At 37.2% G+C, this 16,366-nt stretch overlaps 4 protein-coding genes and 1 non-coding gene across 5 annotated transcripts; 3 read left to right on the top strand and 2 right to left on the bottom strand.

The window, feature by feature from the left end:
- Positions 1-342: 342 nt before the first annotated feature.
- Positions 343-3,731, top strand: LOC103945263 (probable phytol kinase 3, chloroplastic). Its single transcript, XM_048569249.1, is given in 7 exon segments — positions 343-650; positions 652-798; positions 1,956-2,023; positions 2,101-2,232; positions 2,923-3,038; positions 3,165-3,279; positions 3,373-3,731. Coding segments are annotated over 7 exon segments (981 nt in total). The 5' UTR covers positions 343-425; the 3' UTR covers positions 3,551-3,731.
- A 3,565-nt stretch (positions 3,732-7,296) lies between these two features.
- TRNAE-UUC lies at positions 7,297-7,368 on the top strand. The gene has a single exon. It is a non-coding gene; the product is annotated as a tRNA-Glu (tRNA).
- Positions 7,369-7,611: 243 nt separating this feature from the next.
- LOC103945227 (SAGA-associated factor 11) lies at positions 7,612-9,531 on the top strand. The gene is made up of 4 exons (XM_009355770.3): positions 7,612-7,750; positions 7,954-8,029; positions 8,668-8,979; positions 9,086-9,531. Exons 2-4 carry the CDS (start codon positions 7,979-7,981, stop codon positions 9,266-9,268), a joined length of 546 nt encoding a protein of 181 aa, XP_009354045.1. The 5' UTR covers positions 7,612-7,750; positions 7,954-7,978; the 3' UTR covers positions 9,269-9,531.
- Positions 9,532-9,851: 320 nt separating this feature from the next.
- Positions 9,852-12,763, bottom strand: LOC103945236 (receptor-like protein kinase FERONIA). The gene is made up of 2 exons (XM_018647987.2): positions 11,863-12,763; positions 9,852-11,589 (listed from the first exon to the last, which is right to left on the bottom strand). Exons 1-2 carry the CDS (start codon positions 12,038-12,040, stop codon positions 10,157-10,159), a joined length of 1,611 nt encoding a protein of 536 aa, XP_018503503.2. The 5' UTR covers positions 12,041-12,763; the 3' UTR covers positions 9,852-10,156.
- Positions 12,764-14,881: 2,118 nt separating this feature from the next.
- LOC125470378 (receptor-like protein kinase FERONIA) lies at positions 14,882-15,364 on the bottom strand. The gene is made up of 2 exons (XM_048569338.1): positions 15,165-15,364; positions 14,882-15,068 (listed from the first exon to the last, which is right to left on the bottom strand). Exons 1-2 carry the CDS (start codon positions 15,362-15,364, stop codon positions 14,882-14,884), a joined length of 387 nt encoding a protein of 128 aa, XP_048425295.1.
- Positions 15,365-16,366: the final 1,002 nt, after the last annotated feature.

Raw genomic sequence — 16,366 nt, 5'->3', positions numbered from 1 at the left:
AAAATTAGTCAAAGCATGTTATTTAGCAAGTAATGATAGAGTGATCAAAATTATCAATAGAAAATAAATACGTTAATCAACGTTTAAATAATAATATAATTATCAACTACATTATTTGATTTGTAAATTTGATTTAAAAAATTTAGTATGTCAGCGTTTCCTCTTTTGTAAACGAAATGATAAGGAAACCAAATTTATAAATTGAATTTTATAAATCAAATAATGTAAATTATGATATTTAGATTATTAAATGTTAGTTAACGAGTTTATTTCTTATTTCGACATTATTTGGTTTCTTAAGAAAAATATTCTTGGTCAAAGAGATAAAAAAAAAAAAAACACAAACAAACAAACAAACAGTTTTATTAAAATAAAGCAAGTGCCGGTGAAGAGACGCAAGTTCGGGGCATTTCATTGGAGCAGAAATGCACTCCTGCCTTGCCTTTGTTCCAGTAGCCATAGACGCCATAACCAGGCCACGTTCCTTCCTTCCTCTGCCAGGTAGGCCGCCTTCCAAGATCGTCTTCTACCTCCAGACTCGGTCTTCTTCTTCTCATTCCCAAATCAATTTCAGACACTTCCACCCTCTCTCTTCTCGCTGGCTCACTCAGATTCCCACTCACCACAACAATCTCCGAGCGTCGGGCTCGCCGCCGCCAACTGACGTCAGCTCCCGCCACTATGCTTCCAGAAAACCCTGTGGTTGCTGAAATTTGCGCCGCCTTAATTGCAGGCGGCGTTGCTCTTTTCTTCCTGCTGTTGTGGGAAGAAACCGCCAAGCGTGGGATCTTCGACCAGGTCAAAATCCCATCTTTAATCGTATAATGTGTATTTTGTACGTATTTTTGTACTGTTTCTATTTGGAAACGCTATTTTTGGTCTTAGCCTTGGTGGGTTTTGTTGGGTTTTGATTGATTTGTAGGAAAGTACTGATCTTTTTGCTGACAATTAAGAACTCTAACACAAATGGGTTAACAGTTGAAATTTGTAACACTTTTGAATTGGTGCACTAATTACTGATCACTTCCAATTTCCAAATGAGGCCGTTTGATATTTGAGTATCAAAGAAGTGTACTTGGTTGTTCCACTAAAGCCGCCATGGATGCGAAGAGTGGACCAAAAGCATGCCTCAAGGCTGATTCCTCATGCAGCAAAAGTGAATGTAGTTGGTATAAGCAATAGCTAATGTTGAGAGTGTGAATCCCGCGTCCCAGAATTGTAGTCATGGATGATAGTTTAAATGCTCTTAAGCCTCTTTGCATATTGCCAATTGGTTTTGGGATGTTCTTCACATTCTAACAGTAAAGACTAAAGAATGACTTTGTTAAAACTTGATCAGTTAGTGTTTAGGGGTTCTGTATGGTAGTTATCCATGCTGAAAATGCTTTCAGATTTTCTTATCTATTACCATCTTTTGATAGCATGATTGCAATTAGATTTGTTATATCGTTTTTATGCTATGGATCATTATACCCCAAACAAGGGAGTGATCAGTTGAGAATGGATCAGTTGAGAATGGGATGTACTAGATGGTCTTACAATCCAGGAGTTGTATTGGGCCTTACAGTTTTGTCTAATGCAGTACGTCATTGATCAAATTCTCAGCTTTATTCGGGGCCTCTAAGCATAAATGTGCACATAATACTACATAGCAAGCAATGGTTTCAAATTATTGTGTCAGAACCTGATTATGATACATTGGTCTTGTAAATTTATTACTTTAAGACTTTTGCTTGGCTTTTTGCCTTCTTCAGTTCAGATAGAGGAGAAGGGTATCTGATCCTAGCTTGGGTTCTGCTCCAATATATGTATTTTGATGGGCAAAATCTTGACATTGGATTCAACTTAATCGTTATAACGTTTTATTATAATTCAAGGTGGTCGATCATAACCTTCTCAACTAAACTTGTCTTGGAAGCCTGCCCATTTGAATTCAGTTACTTTTTCTCATGTAGAATCTCAATAGAAAGCTTGTGCACGTGAGCATTGGCCTAGTTTTCATGCTTTGCTGGCCACTGTTCAGGTACTCTCTTGACTAAAAAAGTCGTAATACTTTTCTTCATGAATCTGCTCAATAATAGCTACTATGTACAATTGCAGTTCTGGCCTTCAAGGAGCATTTTTAGCATCTCTTACTCCAGGCCTCAATATCTTCCGAATGCTTCTATTGGGACTTGGAATATGGAAAGATGAAGCCACAGTGAAATCAATGAGCAGATACGGAGACTACAGGTAGTGGTTTTGAACGATCTGTTACTTCAACCATGTCAAGTGGAATATCTCTGCCATGATCCCAAATATGACTGACTTTGGTCCTTTGTAGAGAGTTCATTGCTAATTTGCTGTGAAGTAACCCAGCTACTTGACCCCATTCTTTTTATGAAAAACAAAATAATTTTTATTAACATAATATAAAAAACAAGGGCAAATGTAGCGGTAAGTTTCAATTCCCAACTTACCATATGACCTCTTTTCCCTTCACCAAAACATTCCAAAAGAAATGTCTCATTAGTTTTTCCGATATGTTTGTAACTTTGCGTAGAACTGTAAAGAGAGAGATGATAATCAACACAAAGCCCGAACTCAAATCTGATAAAACTTATAGTCTACCATCCTTTCAATCTCTTCTCTACTTTCTTCACAACTGAATCCCATAATTTAACACAGAGACGACGGATGGAAGACCCAAGTATCTCATGCCACAATTCCTAAAAAACTTAGCTTGACCAGAGTAAAAATTGCTTCATCTCATTGGCCAACAGAAGGAATAGGTTTTGGTTATTTACTACTTCATTGGCCACCTAATTTGCAATACCTGCTAGCAGGAACCAAAATTTGTACAAAGCTATGTATGAGCAAAGGCAAAAAACAAATTTTGTTCGATGCAATGATTTTTTAATTAACCTTTACTTTATGCATCAGGGAACTTCTCAAGGGACCACTGTACTATGCCACGACAATAACTTTGGCTTGTCTAATCTATTGGAGAACTTCTCCTATTGCAATTGCTCTTATATGCAATTTGTGCGCTGGAGATGGTACATCTAATTGATTCAGTTTGTCCATTCTGTTCTCTTGGACTTCTTTTTTTTTAATAAAACACTAGATCTCACAGCAGAACTGCTCAGGACTTCTCTCAAATTTCTATTACTTGATTGCTTCAGGTTTAGCTGACATTGTTGGTAGGCGGTTTGGTACTCAGAAAATTCCATACAACAGAAACAAATCTATAGCTGGTAGTGTTGCAATGGCATCTGCTGGTTTTTTAACATCTATCGGGTAGCTTTTGCTGGTTTACTTTTCTGCTCTTTCAGACCTGGATTGAATATCAGAATCTAGCATGTTTCTTAACAATTGGTAATGCTGTGACAGGTACATGCACTATTTCTCCAGCTTCGGGTTTGTTCAGGAAAGTTGGGGCATGGTTTTGGGTTTCTTGGTTGTGTCTCTTGCCTCGGCACTGGTAGAATCCCTCCCCATAAGCACTGAGCTTGACGACAACCTAACAGTTTCACTTACTTCTGTGTTAGTTGGCAGTTTGGTTTTCTGATATGGGGAACCCTTGTAAATAGCAGCCAAATTAGGCAAATCGATGAAGGCAAGTTCGGGGAACAACCATTGGCCAACTTGATTGTGTGTTGTATTGTACGTGTACTCTAGCATTGTTTATTAGCTTGACTATATGTAACAATAATACCGTATCAATAAACAATGAAACCGCGATTCTCTTTCGTGAAAATTCATGACATTGCATATTATTTACCATTCCTGCATGAATAAGAAGACTCTGTTTCTTCTTGTAATCTGAAGCATTCAGCGTGCATCGATGCATTTTCTGTATGTGTTCTATGTAGTCTTAATTTAGCCCACAAATCAACGGAAAATGTTTGCTGCACAATCTTCCACTCTGGTTTAAGCATTTTTGAGTTCCAGAAAATGCTTAGATCACAGATACATGTAGCAGGAGCACAAAAAAACGAAACAAAGTTCTTCGATATGAAGAGCCGCTCTTTAATCCTTGAGGCGAAGTTTTGAAAGAAGTTTTCGATATCAATCATTTTACTAACTCAAAGGAGGCAGATGAATTTAGCGAAATAATACCAGAAAACATGAATTAAAATAGAAAGATATTTTGGTGGGTGATTGACAATTCAGACCATATAAATACACAGATATATAAGCCTACTTTAGACAAGCTGTAAGGGTTAAAGAGACATTTTAGAGTGATACCGACATGGAAGGCTCTCATCAGAACCACATCCCCGATTACATGTTAGCCATACAAAGCCCAGACACCAAAGCTCCTATGCAAAGTTCTCCGAGTACAGCATGAATGATATCCGCACACCATTTTTCTCCTTTTGCACATTTTTGTTCATTTCTACACGCTTATTCTGGTTCGATATATTCAATCCAAAGGCTAGAAATAAACAAGCGCGTGCACAGGAAAAAAAAGGTGGGTTGAAACCGCAACGTTATGAACTAGGGTTTCTTATAACTTCACTACTACACCTCCTCAATGGCAACTCTGTTGAGCTTGCACCATGTTCATCTGCCCTCCTTTTCATAAACCATGATGAAAAACAACTACACGGCTTCCGAACGACGTTGGAGTCTTCATCGAGCGAAGATCGCGGATGACGATTCTTCGCTCGCCGGAGACGGGAAAACACGAGAAGGCAGAAAATGAAGGCAGCAAACAGAAGAATCACAACCACCATCATGACCTTTCCATGCAAGGCGTAGTGCCTGTCAAGCAAGGTGCGAATCCCGTCTTGGTCTTGTGGGGAAGAAGGCGTAGGAGCCATGGAAGGTGCCCATGCTGCTGCTTCTGTCACCATCCTCATCTCTGAATTTCTAATCTCTTTTGCTTGCTAAGTTATTGCGACTAGACAGTTGTATTGGTGGTTTATTTTTTATGCCTGTCAGTAACGAAATGATCTGGAGCCGTCTCATGGAGAAATTTTTTAGTGAGTCGAGAACACGATTCGGTACATCAAGTATCATAATATAAAGACTTAAATGTTAACACGATCAAGTGTTTTACTCTATTGGTCAATTTGATGCCCGTGTTTCTAATTTGCCCAAATTGGTCTTCGTGTAGCCAATCATAGACAATCCGTTAAATAATCATTAAAATTAAGACGAAAATGTAATTTCATTGTAAATCCATTAAATGCACTCGAGACCACGAGACTTCAAAATATTTTTGCAACAGATAGTCTTGCAGACATCTATTTACAGGCTTGCAAATCAAATGCACGAGAATTTTTAAGATTACAATTTTCTTAGAAAGTAAACAAAGATTTTGAAAGATTAGTGAAGACGAAGTTGACGGGGTTCATGGCATTACATTTTTGGCCAAATTGAAAATACGGGGATCAAATTGACCGGATGTATGAAACACATGGACTATTCCTAATACAAATGGTTGGAAATTTCTTTTTTCAAATATCCAACCACTTGTATTATGATAATTGATGTACCGGACCGTGTTCCAGACACATTAAGAAATCTCTCTATCACGTGGACATGTTGTGTATGCTACTTCCTTCGTTGTGTATGCTACTAATTCACATGTAATAAGAAAATGTTTGACAATGTTTTGGTCACACAAAAGAATATTTTCTTCTTCTAAATACTATGATACATTACCCTAAAGGGTAAATTAAGACTCATAACAAATTAACTATAATAACTTTGTGCTGAATTTGTCATATGCGAAAGTTAAACTCCTACTTAGTTAAGAAGATTATTATTAAACCGTAATAGAAAAACGTGAGTTGTTTTTTTTGGTTGGAAGTGTGAAGTGTCTGACTACTCCATATAAGAACAAAATCGTCGAATGTCAAAAATGTTTCAATAACATTTTTGAGGTGTGACAAGTGACAAGTGACAAACCATCCAAGGATGGTATGGGCCTGGTGGGCCAGGATTTCTTAATCCAAATCTTGTTTTTTGTGTTGGATTTTATGGGTTAGTGGGTCCGTCCATCATTCTCAGCCCAATATTTTTGAAAGCCTTTTAGTTGGCGTTTACTTTGGTGGACTCAATTGGCTAAGGATATCTCTTATCATCTCCTCACTGAGTATTTCAAAATAAGGAGGTGATTTTTCCAAAAAAATAAAAATGAAAAATAAGGCGGTGATAGTAGAAATTGGTATTTATGAAATGATTGCGGTATGTATCGTGCTATTTACATATTTATTTTTACTTTATATATTTTTTTTGTTAATTTTTTGCAATTGATCTTCTTTTTAATTCATTTGATCAGATGATCGAAATTGAGAGAAGTGTGTCATAAATAAAAATAGGTGTGTAGATAGCACTATTCTTGTAGTATATAGCAAACGAGTATCCAATGTAATTATGAATCTTTTGATTTATTTACTTTATTATCGTGATATATCTATCGGATATCAGTTTGTCAACTTTTTTTTAGCAGAGCGATATCGTTAGTGTGTTATATAGTTAATTGTTAAGAAGGAGAAAATCGTGGAGATCAAACTCGCACAAGAGTGAATATTTGCCAGGTTTTGAATGTGTAGGGAAATCGTAATTAGAAAAACCACTTTTTCTATTCCCATGTTTGGTTTTTCTTTGGACGAATTTAGTTAAGATTATTGATAGAAGCAATTCACACTCCAATCTAATTTTTCACCTTACCACTTAGAATTTAGACTTTAAAAATTCAAGCTACTCTTGTTTTGACCTACTAGGCCTCTATTAGTTGCCAATGCGACAGATGCAAGCTTATTTTTATTATTAGGCAATCAATTCACACTCTAGCCAATTTTTAGATTTCTCGACCAATTTTGATGCGACGCAAAGTTCAATGCACAAAACATGTTTAATTGAAAAACATATAACTCAAGTGGTTAAGAGTGACTTTTGGTATTTGAGATTTTATTTTTCATAGCTCACCTCCTTATTATTGCTTGGAACAAGAAAATTTCAATCCAAAAATTTTAATTAGGTAGACAGTAAAATTTGTGTCAACCCAAATAAAATGGTAGTTGGGGGAATAATTAAAATGGCTTGAATTTAGGAATTGCTGATGATTCTGGCTAACTCTATAGTTTTGAGGTTGTCTTAAATCTTTATGTCCTTTTGGGAAATATTTTGGCCTTAACTTTTGCTTTGGTTGGCTCGAGATGTAGGGGCAGAACGCTGACCGACGAACCGGGTCTAATAGGATGCGATTGACCTGGAGATTGTGAGTAATTAAAAGGTCCTCATTTCTTCGAAGAGAGGTCAGGCATTAGATAATAATTATTTGTCAACTTACAAACAACATCCGTTGTCGTCCAGCGGTTAGGATATCTGGCTTTCACCCAGGAGACCCGGGTTCGATTCCCGGCAACGGAACTTTTTGTATTTTCGGATTATTTTTTTCACTTTCGGCCAGATGGCATGCAACGATAGGTGAAATTTAGTGCTTCGGGACCAGATGGCATGCTATGATAGGTTGAAGACAATAACAGAAACAAGCGCGTCGCAGTGTATTTTCGGATTATTTTTTCACTTTTGGCCAGATGGCATGCAACGATAGGTGAAATTTAGTGCTTGGGGACCAGATGGCATGCTATGATAGGTTGAAGACAATAACAGAAACAAGCGCGTCGCAGTGTATCACGCTCCGTTCTCTTTCCCCAAAATCCCAATTCCATCGATTTGGCATCTCTTCGCTCTCTACCTTCAGTCTCAGAGCAGCTTCCGATCACTTCCCTCTCTCCCTTCGAAACAATCAGTAAGTCCCTCCCTCTCCCTCTCTCTCTCTCTCTCTCTCTCTCTCTCTTAGTTCAATCAATTCAATTCCACGATCTGTATACTTATAAATTCTGAATTGATACACTTATAAATTCTTGATTTAATATCAAATTTGCTTTTCAAAAAACAATTTCTTCTTTTGTTTGGCGATGAATTCTAATAAATTTTCTGTATTTTGGGTAGGTTTATAAACCCATTTAGCTCCTTCATGTCGCTTCCAAATGAAGAAAATGATATGTCCTCTTCTCCCGATGCTCAGGTATTTCCCCTTTTACATTCAAAGCAACACCCTTTTGTTTCTTTTTGCATTTGGGTTTTGGCGGTATTGGACCCGGAAGAAGTTGAGGGATTTTGAACTTTTGGTTTGAATCTGTATGAAAAATGGGTTGGAAAATTTTTGTGTGTTTTGAGTTGTTATGTGTTCAAATGCATTGAGATGAAGATATTGTGCCTCCCCTTTGCAGCCTAGTTCGTATCCTCGTCCTCGTAAATTAGAGTAGTTTAGAGTAGTGTCTTGTCAATAGAAAAATGAAGATAAAAATAATGCAATGAGATGCATTTTGTCCATGTGTAGATGATTTCACAGTTATCCGTTCTTGACCTTTTGGAAGAACAAATTACTAGCTCTATTGATTCTAATGGCTAAGTGATTCTGTACTACTAAGTTGTAGATATCTTGCTTTGGTTTGGTGATCACATCTTTTCGAGAAACAGAAAATGCCCATGATAAAAGGGTTGTCTTCTACCGTTTACCAAATTCTTTGTCAAGATGAGCAAATTGATGGAACTAAAGATATGAGTTTGATTATCATAGTGGAAGAAACCGGTGGATTTCGTGTGTGCATGTAGAAATCGGTTGACAATATAATTTCCTAATTTGATGGCTTGTGGTTGCAGCTTTCGTCTCATGTTTTTGGGGACCTCCTCGATTCAATTATTGTTGATGTTGCATCTGAGTGTCATCGAATAGCAAAGTTGGGTCTTGATCGTAATTTTGAAGAAGAGGAAGAAGAACTAAGGCTTTCGGCCCAAGCACGGGTGAGGGTAGCTGATCCTAGTAATAGTGGTGAAGCAAATGGTAAGTACGTGGTTGACATATTTGGGCAGAATCATCCTTCTGTAGCCAGTGAAGTGTTTGAGTGCATGAATTGTGGTCGGTCTATCGTGGCTGGGAGGTTTGCTCCTCATCTGGAGAAGTGTATGGGAAAGGTAATTATCTGTCATCTTTTCATGTAGTAGACATTCCCCCAGTTTTTATTTGTGAAGTCCTTAAACGAGAGACTAATAGATATTGTGATATGTTGCTCCACCACAGGGTAGAAAGGCTCGCCTCAAGGTGACAAGAAGTAGCACGGCTGCACAGACTCGGAATTCACGGGGAAACCCTGCATCTACATACTCCGCATATTCAAATTCCAACAGCACAAACCGGTTATCAAATGGAGCATCCGCTGTTGCTGGTGAGGAGTACTCGAATGGCGCATTGGAAGAGCCATGAAACAGTTTAAGCACTGGTGAGCTCCCCAAGTTACTTGGATGCAATGGATCTTGCATACTTGCTTAGGTCGTGATGTTAGTGGAAAGTGAAGCCAAATTTTGAATAGCAGTCTGTTGGTTAGTCCACTGTGACATAATATAACTGCAGAAATTATGTGATGACATCCATTTTTCAGTACGAAGAAGAGCGCCTTGTATATAACATTCTTGATCATATCTTGAATGATAATTCTGAATCTGATAAAAGTTGATTTTGTTTCCAAATTCTAATTGTTTGCTGAACTTATGTTACACATACGAAAACCCAATCCAAGCTTTGTTAACTAAGCCTTGTTAATTATGATGGCTAAAGTCTGTTGTAGTCTTCGTAATGTGATTCAAAACATCAAAATTTGAAATTTCATGTATGAATTCAAAAGTCAGTTGACAATAAGTGTTTCATAGTTCCGTTCCTTGCTGGCTTCTTGTTGCATCTTTCGGCTTCCATTGTTGTTGATGTTGCATCTGAGTGTCACCCAATGTCATATAGGTTGAAAATCAGAGTACATGACAAACAAACTAACAAACGGATGAACAAAAAAACATCAAATGAATTTAAGGTTATTAACCGAAAATAAAGAATGGCGGCTACAAATCACAGTGTACTACATTTTAATTGACTTATTATTCTATAGAGCTACAAAGTATCGTGTATATATATATATAGAAAACTAACCTAATCCAAATAGGCAGGGAAACGAAACTTTGTTATTAGCGGGCAAGCCCCAAAAAACCAACCATTAAAATAAACCTAAATAATAATACCTTCCAACAATATACACCTATACATAAATCCTATCGAGATATCATTTTAGAATATTGCTCACATTTTGTAAAACTTTGCTCATCATCATCCATTCATTTCGTTGATCTCAGAGAAGATTGTCACAGATATATATTGTTTGGTTTCATTGGTAGCACAACTTTGCTCGGTACTACTGGTTTTGTTGCCGCTGTCATTGATAAGGGCAACCCCATTTTCACCCTTACTTCCAATGCTCTTTTGATGAAGCTGCAGTGCGAACTCAAGGCCCCTCACAACATCATTCATCGACGGTCGTTCGACTCCCTTATCATGTAAGCAACTTATAGCAATCTCAACGAACTTGTTCAAGCACTCGACTTCAATCTGACCCTTTACATTTGGGTCAATGATCTGGTCAAGTGTCCCGTCTCCATGACAACTCTTGGCCCACTCAGCGAGGCTGATTTGCCTAGTTTCCACCGTATGCAGCAAAGCTGGCCTCGCACACAATACCTCCCATAAAACCACTCCAAATGAGTACACATCAGACTTCTCAGTCAACTGTTGATGTTGAAAGTAATCCGGATCTAGATACCTGAAACTACCTTTCACCACGGTGCTGATGTGTGTTTTGGACGTGTTGGTCGTGCCCATTTTTGACAACCCGAAATCTGAAACCTTGGCCACCATTTTCTCATCCAATAAAATATTTGTGCTCTTAACATCACGGTGAATAATGGAGCCCTTGGCACCACTGTGAAGGTAGTGCAACCCTCGTGCTGCGCCAATACAAATTTGGAGTCGTTGTTCCCAAGGAAGAGGTTTAAGGTTACCAGTGCGATACAGATGGTCACCGAGAGTGCCGCGTGCCATGTAATCATAAACCAAGATCATTTCGCCATTATCAGAGCAGTAACCAATGAGTGAAACCAAATGGCGGTGGCGGAGTTGGGAAAGCAGCTCGATTTCTGTCTTGAACTCATGGGCCCCCTGTGATGACTCTGGTCTCAGCCGTTTGATAGCAACAGCAGTGAGACCACTGTCAATCCACCCTTTGTACACATTGCCAAACCCGCCAACCCCAATAACGAAATTATCGTTAAAGTTTTGGGTGGCGATTTTAATCTCAGCCAGTGGAAAGTAACGACACAGATACAGCGGTAAAGGTGATCCCGGGGTCTCTGTTGACTTTGTCTTCCCATGGTTGGAGTCAAAGGACTTGACTTTTTGTCGTGGTTGGAAAATCTCTAGGAGGAAAGCGAAAAAAAGTATGCTAGAAACTACACCAAGGATGAGGAGCACTATTCTTGACAGTGGCAATTCTGGGGAAGCACTGGATACGATGACGGCTAGCTTCATGCCTACCTGGCAATGATTGCTAAAACTACAGATGTAGTAGTGGTCGCCTGCGGAGGTGAGTGTGATGTTTGTTGGGCCAGTTGTGCGGGATGGGCCAATTCGTTCTTCTTCGTTGCATGAGTGGAATGATGCCTTCGTTACTTGGACAACGTTGTTTACACCGGTGATGAAGTTGAAAACTGGCATGGAGAGTTATTGAAATTTTGTGAGTACAAAATTATAGGGTTATTTAGCTATAAACCTAACACCCTATCACTAGGATATTAGACCACATGCATCTACGAGAAATATAATGAGTAAATAGAGCACAAATACTTTTATTTAATAATTGGTATCACAGCACAAAAGAGTTAATGACAAAAAATCACAATATAATATATATGTCATGTTCAAGAATTCTAAATTATAATACAAGCGAGCGACATATTTGTAACAGGAGAGGAAAATCTTACCGAGTGTATCACCAACCGTGAAGTTGTTTGTAGCAGCCCAATTTAAATATTCTTGTGCCCCAGATACTGGAATAGTCCAACCCATGTTATCCCCCACCACATGCACTTTCTGTGTTGCCACTCTTTGCACAAACATTGCCACAAATACACCAAAAATAACAAACATATTGCTCTCCATTTCTCTCTGTCGATGTTCAGTCTGTTTTATGATGCATGACTTTATCTCCTAATTTACCAAAGCGTATTGTTTATACGTCAATATATGGCAAGGATGCATGAATTGGAACGAGGCTTTCATCAAAAGTCAAGAGTGGAAAAGAGTGACGAAAGACTTGATAGGAGTCTTGAACACGGTAGCCTTGACCTGCATCTAGGACCGTTTGCTTATATGTTGGGCGATTGGTTATCTTAAACTTTGTTGAAGAAATTTTTCAATGTGCTCAGAATACCGGGTGGTACATCATATGTCATTATACAAGTGGAGGAACACGTATAAAATCACACGTGGTATACTATCTCGTATTCCGGGCACACTGAATAATTTCTCAACTTTGTGTGCTTGCAATTTACATTCCCATGCCAATGGACGGGAGCCAGAGTGGAAAGTTTTGAACCTTCTAAAGTTAATTTTGAATCTCATTTTTAATAACGTTATTTAACGCAAAAATCCGACACACTTGATGATATATTTTTAATGTAGATGTCCCACTAATATGTGTGGTATTCACCTATATATTAGAAGTATAAGAGCAAATATGTTAATTTTCTATGTCTACATAACATCACTCTTATGTTAGATGTGAAAATAAAAATTCTTTAAGAACTTTATAATACTGAATTAGTTTTTGGAAATATGCTAGTCACTTTTCATGTTTTAGTCCAACGTATATTGATTAAATTTGAAAATTCCACGATTTTGACATCTTTGAAAATTCTACGATTTTAAAGCTCTCAGTCTACTCCTATGGGTATTATATATATATATATATATATATGTATATAATATTAGTAGAGCTATATCATTATTGGATCGGACAATTAGTTGTTAGGAAAAACGAAAGTTGATGAGAATCGAATCCACAAAAAAAAACACATGCATGATTGTTTTTCATCACTGTTGTAAAATGACAACTGTAAAATAATTAAATTCCCACAACTAATTAGCAATTCTTTTGGTTGTCAAAAAAAAAAAAAATGATAATAATCACATGGCAATATTCTTCAAAGATCCATCAAGACCAAAATGTGTTCGGTTTAATCTTCTTTGTGTGTGTGTGTGTGTGTGTGTGTGTATATATTTTTTTTTTCAAATTGAAACGATAGCGATTTTAATATTATCAAGAAGATACCCTGGGTTAAATCCAGAGGTTCCTCGAACCAATGAAAACTAGAAGAAAAATCTAAGGCCAACTTGGCCATTTTATGAGCTGCACCATTGGCGGAACGACTAATATGACAAATTTTGGAGGACCCAAAACCTCCTAGACTCTCCCGAACATCATCCAACAATAAATCCAAAGAGGAGGACCCTCACTTCAAACTTCCAACCCCTTGAACAACCTGCAAGATAATGCACTGTAAATTCTGTTGCGTAGCCTAGTAGAGACCCTCTCTCGCCGCTATCAATTCAAACCATAAAGAGATTATTGACATGCATTAGAGCATCTCCAGTGGAAACTCTAAATAAGGACAACCATTGTAATAAGGAGGCAGATTGTCTGCCCTCCTATTTGGGTGCCCTTCCCATCCCTTCCTATTTTGTGCGGTCACGATTAAGTCACGTCAACATTTTATATTGATTTTTTTTTATAGAGAAAATAAGACAAAAAACAATAGGAATATAAAATGTTAACATAGTTTAACCGTGACTGCACAAATAAAAAGGGATGAGAATGACACCCAAATAGGATGGTAGACAATCTGCCTTTTTATAATAAATAAGTACAAAAAACGACAAAATGAATATCTAAAATCTAATCGGATCCAGAATATATGTACCCATGTAAAAAGATTGCATAAGGACAACAGTGAGTGGAAAATATGGCCACTACCTTTTTAACGGAAGATGGGGTGATGGTATTTTATTATTTATATTTTACTTTTTAACGGATTCCAGCATGATGGGAGATTTTTTTTTTTTTCAAAAGATTCTAAGAATATGATAATGATATGGCCTTTAATTATATATTTTTTTAATCCTTTTCAACAAATTCGAGAAAGATGGTGATAACCTTTTAATATTTTTCTCGTGGTGGTAACCTTCAATAATATAGTCATTTTAGTTACGCTTGTGAAAAAAAACAAATTAGTATCTAAATTTGACTTTTTTTCCTGAAATGTTCACAAAAATATTTTAAGTCAACATAATGTGAAGTTAATTTAAAAAAGTTAACATAAACAAAAAATTGCACTTAATCAAATTCTCACATAAAATTAGAATACGAGACGAACAAACTAATAAACGGATTATCAAACAAACACAAAATGAATATAAGTTTATTAACCGAAAATAAAGAATGATGGCTAAATCATATAAGACTACATTGTGATTGATAAAGCTACAAAGTATCATATACACCAATAATTTCCAACAATATACACATATACATAAATCCTATTGAGATAGCATTTTCAGAATATTGCTCGTGTTTTGTAAAATGTTGCTCATCATCTTCCATTCGTTTTGTTGATCTCAGAGAAGATTGTCACAGAAATATATTGTTTGGATTCATTAGTAGCACAACTTTGCTCGGTACTATTGGTTTCTAGATCAAGACTTTACTAATAAAATAAGGCTCACTTGCAACTACTCAAAAAATGATTCGTTACGTTGATCTCAGAGAAGATTGTCACATATATATATTGTTGGATTCATTGGTAGCACAACTTTGCTCGGTACCACTGGTTTTGTCACCGTTGCCGTTGATAAAGGCAACATCATTGTCACCTTTACTTCCAATGCTTTTTTGATGAAGCTGCAATGCAAACTCAAGCTCCCTACAACATCATTCATCGACGGTCATTCGATTCCTTTATCATGTAAGCAACTTATAGCAATCTCAACGAACTTGTTCAAGCACTCGACGTCAATCTTACCCTTCACATTTGGGTCAATGATTTGGTCAAGTGTCTCGTCTTCATGACAACTCTTGGCCCACTTAGCGAGGTTGGTTTGCCTAGTCTCAACCGTCTGCAGCAGAGCTGGCCTTGCATACAATATCTCCCACAAAACCATTCCAAATGAGTACACATTAGACTTCTTAGTCAGCTTTTAACGTAGGAAGTATTCCGGGTCTAGATACCCGAAACTACCTTTCACCACCGTGCTGATGTGCGTTTTGAACGTGTTGGTCATAACCATTTTTGACAACCCAAAATCCGAAGCCTTGGCCACCATTTTCTCATCCAATAACATGGTTGAGCTCTTAACATCACGGTGAATAATGGAGCCCTTGGCACCACTGTGAATAATGGAGCTCTTAACAACCATATTGCTCTCCATTTCTCGCTGTCGATGATCAGTCTGTTTTATGATGCATGACTTTATCTCCTAATTTACCAAAGCGTATTGTTTATACGTCAATATATGGCAAGGATGCATGAATTGGAACGAGGCTTTCATCAAAATTCAAGAGTGGAAAAAGTGATGAAAGACTTGATAGAAGTCTTGAACACGGTAGCCTTGACCTGCATCTAGGACCGTTTGCGTATATGTTGGGTGATTGGTTATCTTAACATTGTTGAATAAATTTTTCAATGTGCTCGGTGCTCGGAATACCGGGTGGTACATCACATGTCATTATACAAGTGGAGGAACATGTATAAAATCACAAGTGCTATACTATCTCGTATTCCGGGCATACCAAATAATTTCCCAACTTTGTGTGCTTGCAATTTACATTCCCATGCCAATGAACGGGAACCAGAGTGGAAAGTTTTGAACCTTTTAAAGTTAGTTCTGAATCTCATTTTTAATAACGTTATTTAATGCAAAAATCTGACACATTTGATGATATATTTTTAATGTAGAGGAGTCCCACTAATGTATGTGGTATTCACCTATATATTACAAGTATAAGAGCAAATATGTTAATTTTTAATGTCTAAATAACATCACTCTTATGTTAGATATGAAAATAAAAATTCTTTAAGAACTTTATAATACTGAATTAGTTTTTGGAAATATGCTAGTCACTTTTCATGTTTTCGTCCAACAACGTATATTGATTAAATTTGAAAATTCCACGATTTTGACACCTTTGAAAATTCTACGATTTTAAAGCTCTCAGTCTACTCTTATGGGTATTTTACAGATATATATATATATAATATTAGTAGAGCTAAATCGTTATTGGGTTGGACAATTAGTTGTTAGAGAAAACGAAAGCTGGTGAGAATTGAATCTGCAAAAAAAAAAACAAGATTGTTTTTCGTTAAGGGTGGGCACAGGCCGGGCTAGGCCCAAATTTGGAGGAACCGGACTGGATTCGTTTTAAAATGTAAC

The sequence above is a fragment of a genome, unplaced genomic scaffold (genome assembly GCF_019419815.1).
Source record: "Pyrus x bretschneideri cultivar Hongxiangsu unplaced genomic scaffold, Pyrus_bretschneideri_v1 Contig5, whole genome shotgun sequence".
Lineage (NCBI taxonomy): Eukaryota > Viridiplantae > Streptophyta > Magnoliopsida > Rosales > Rosaceae > Pyrus > Pyrus x bretschneideri.
This window is presented reverse-complemented; position numbering and strand designations above follow the sequence as displayed.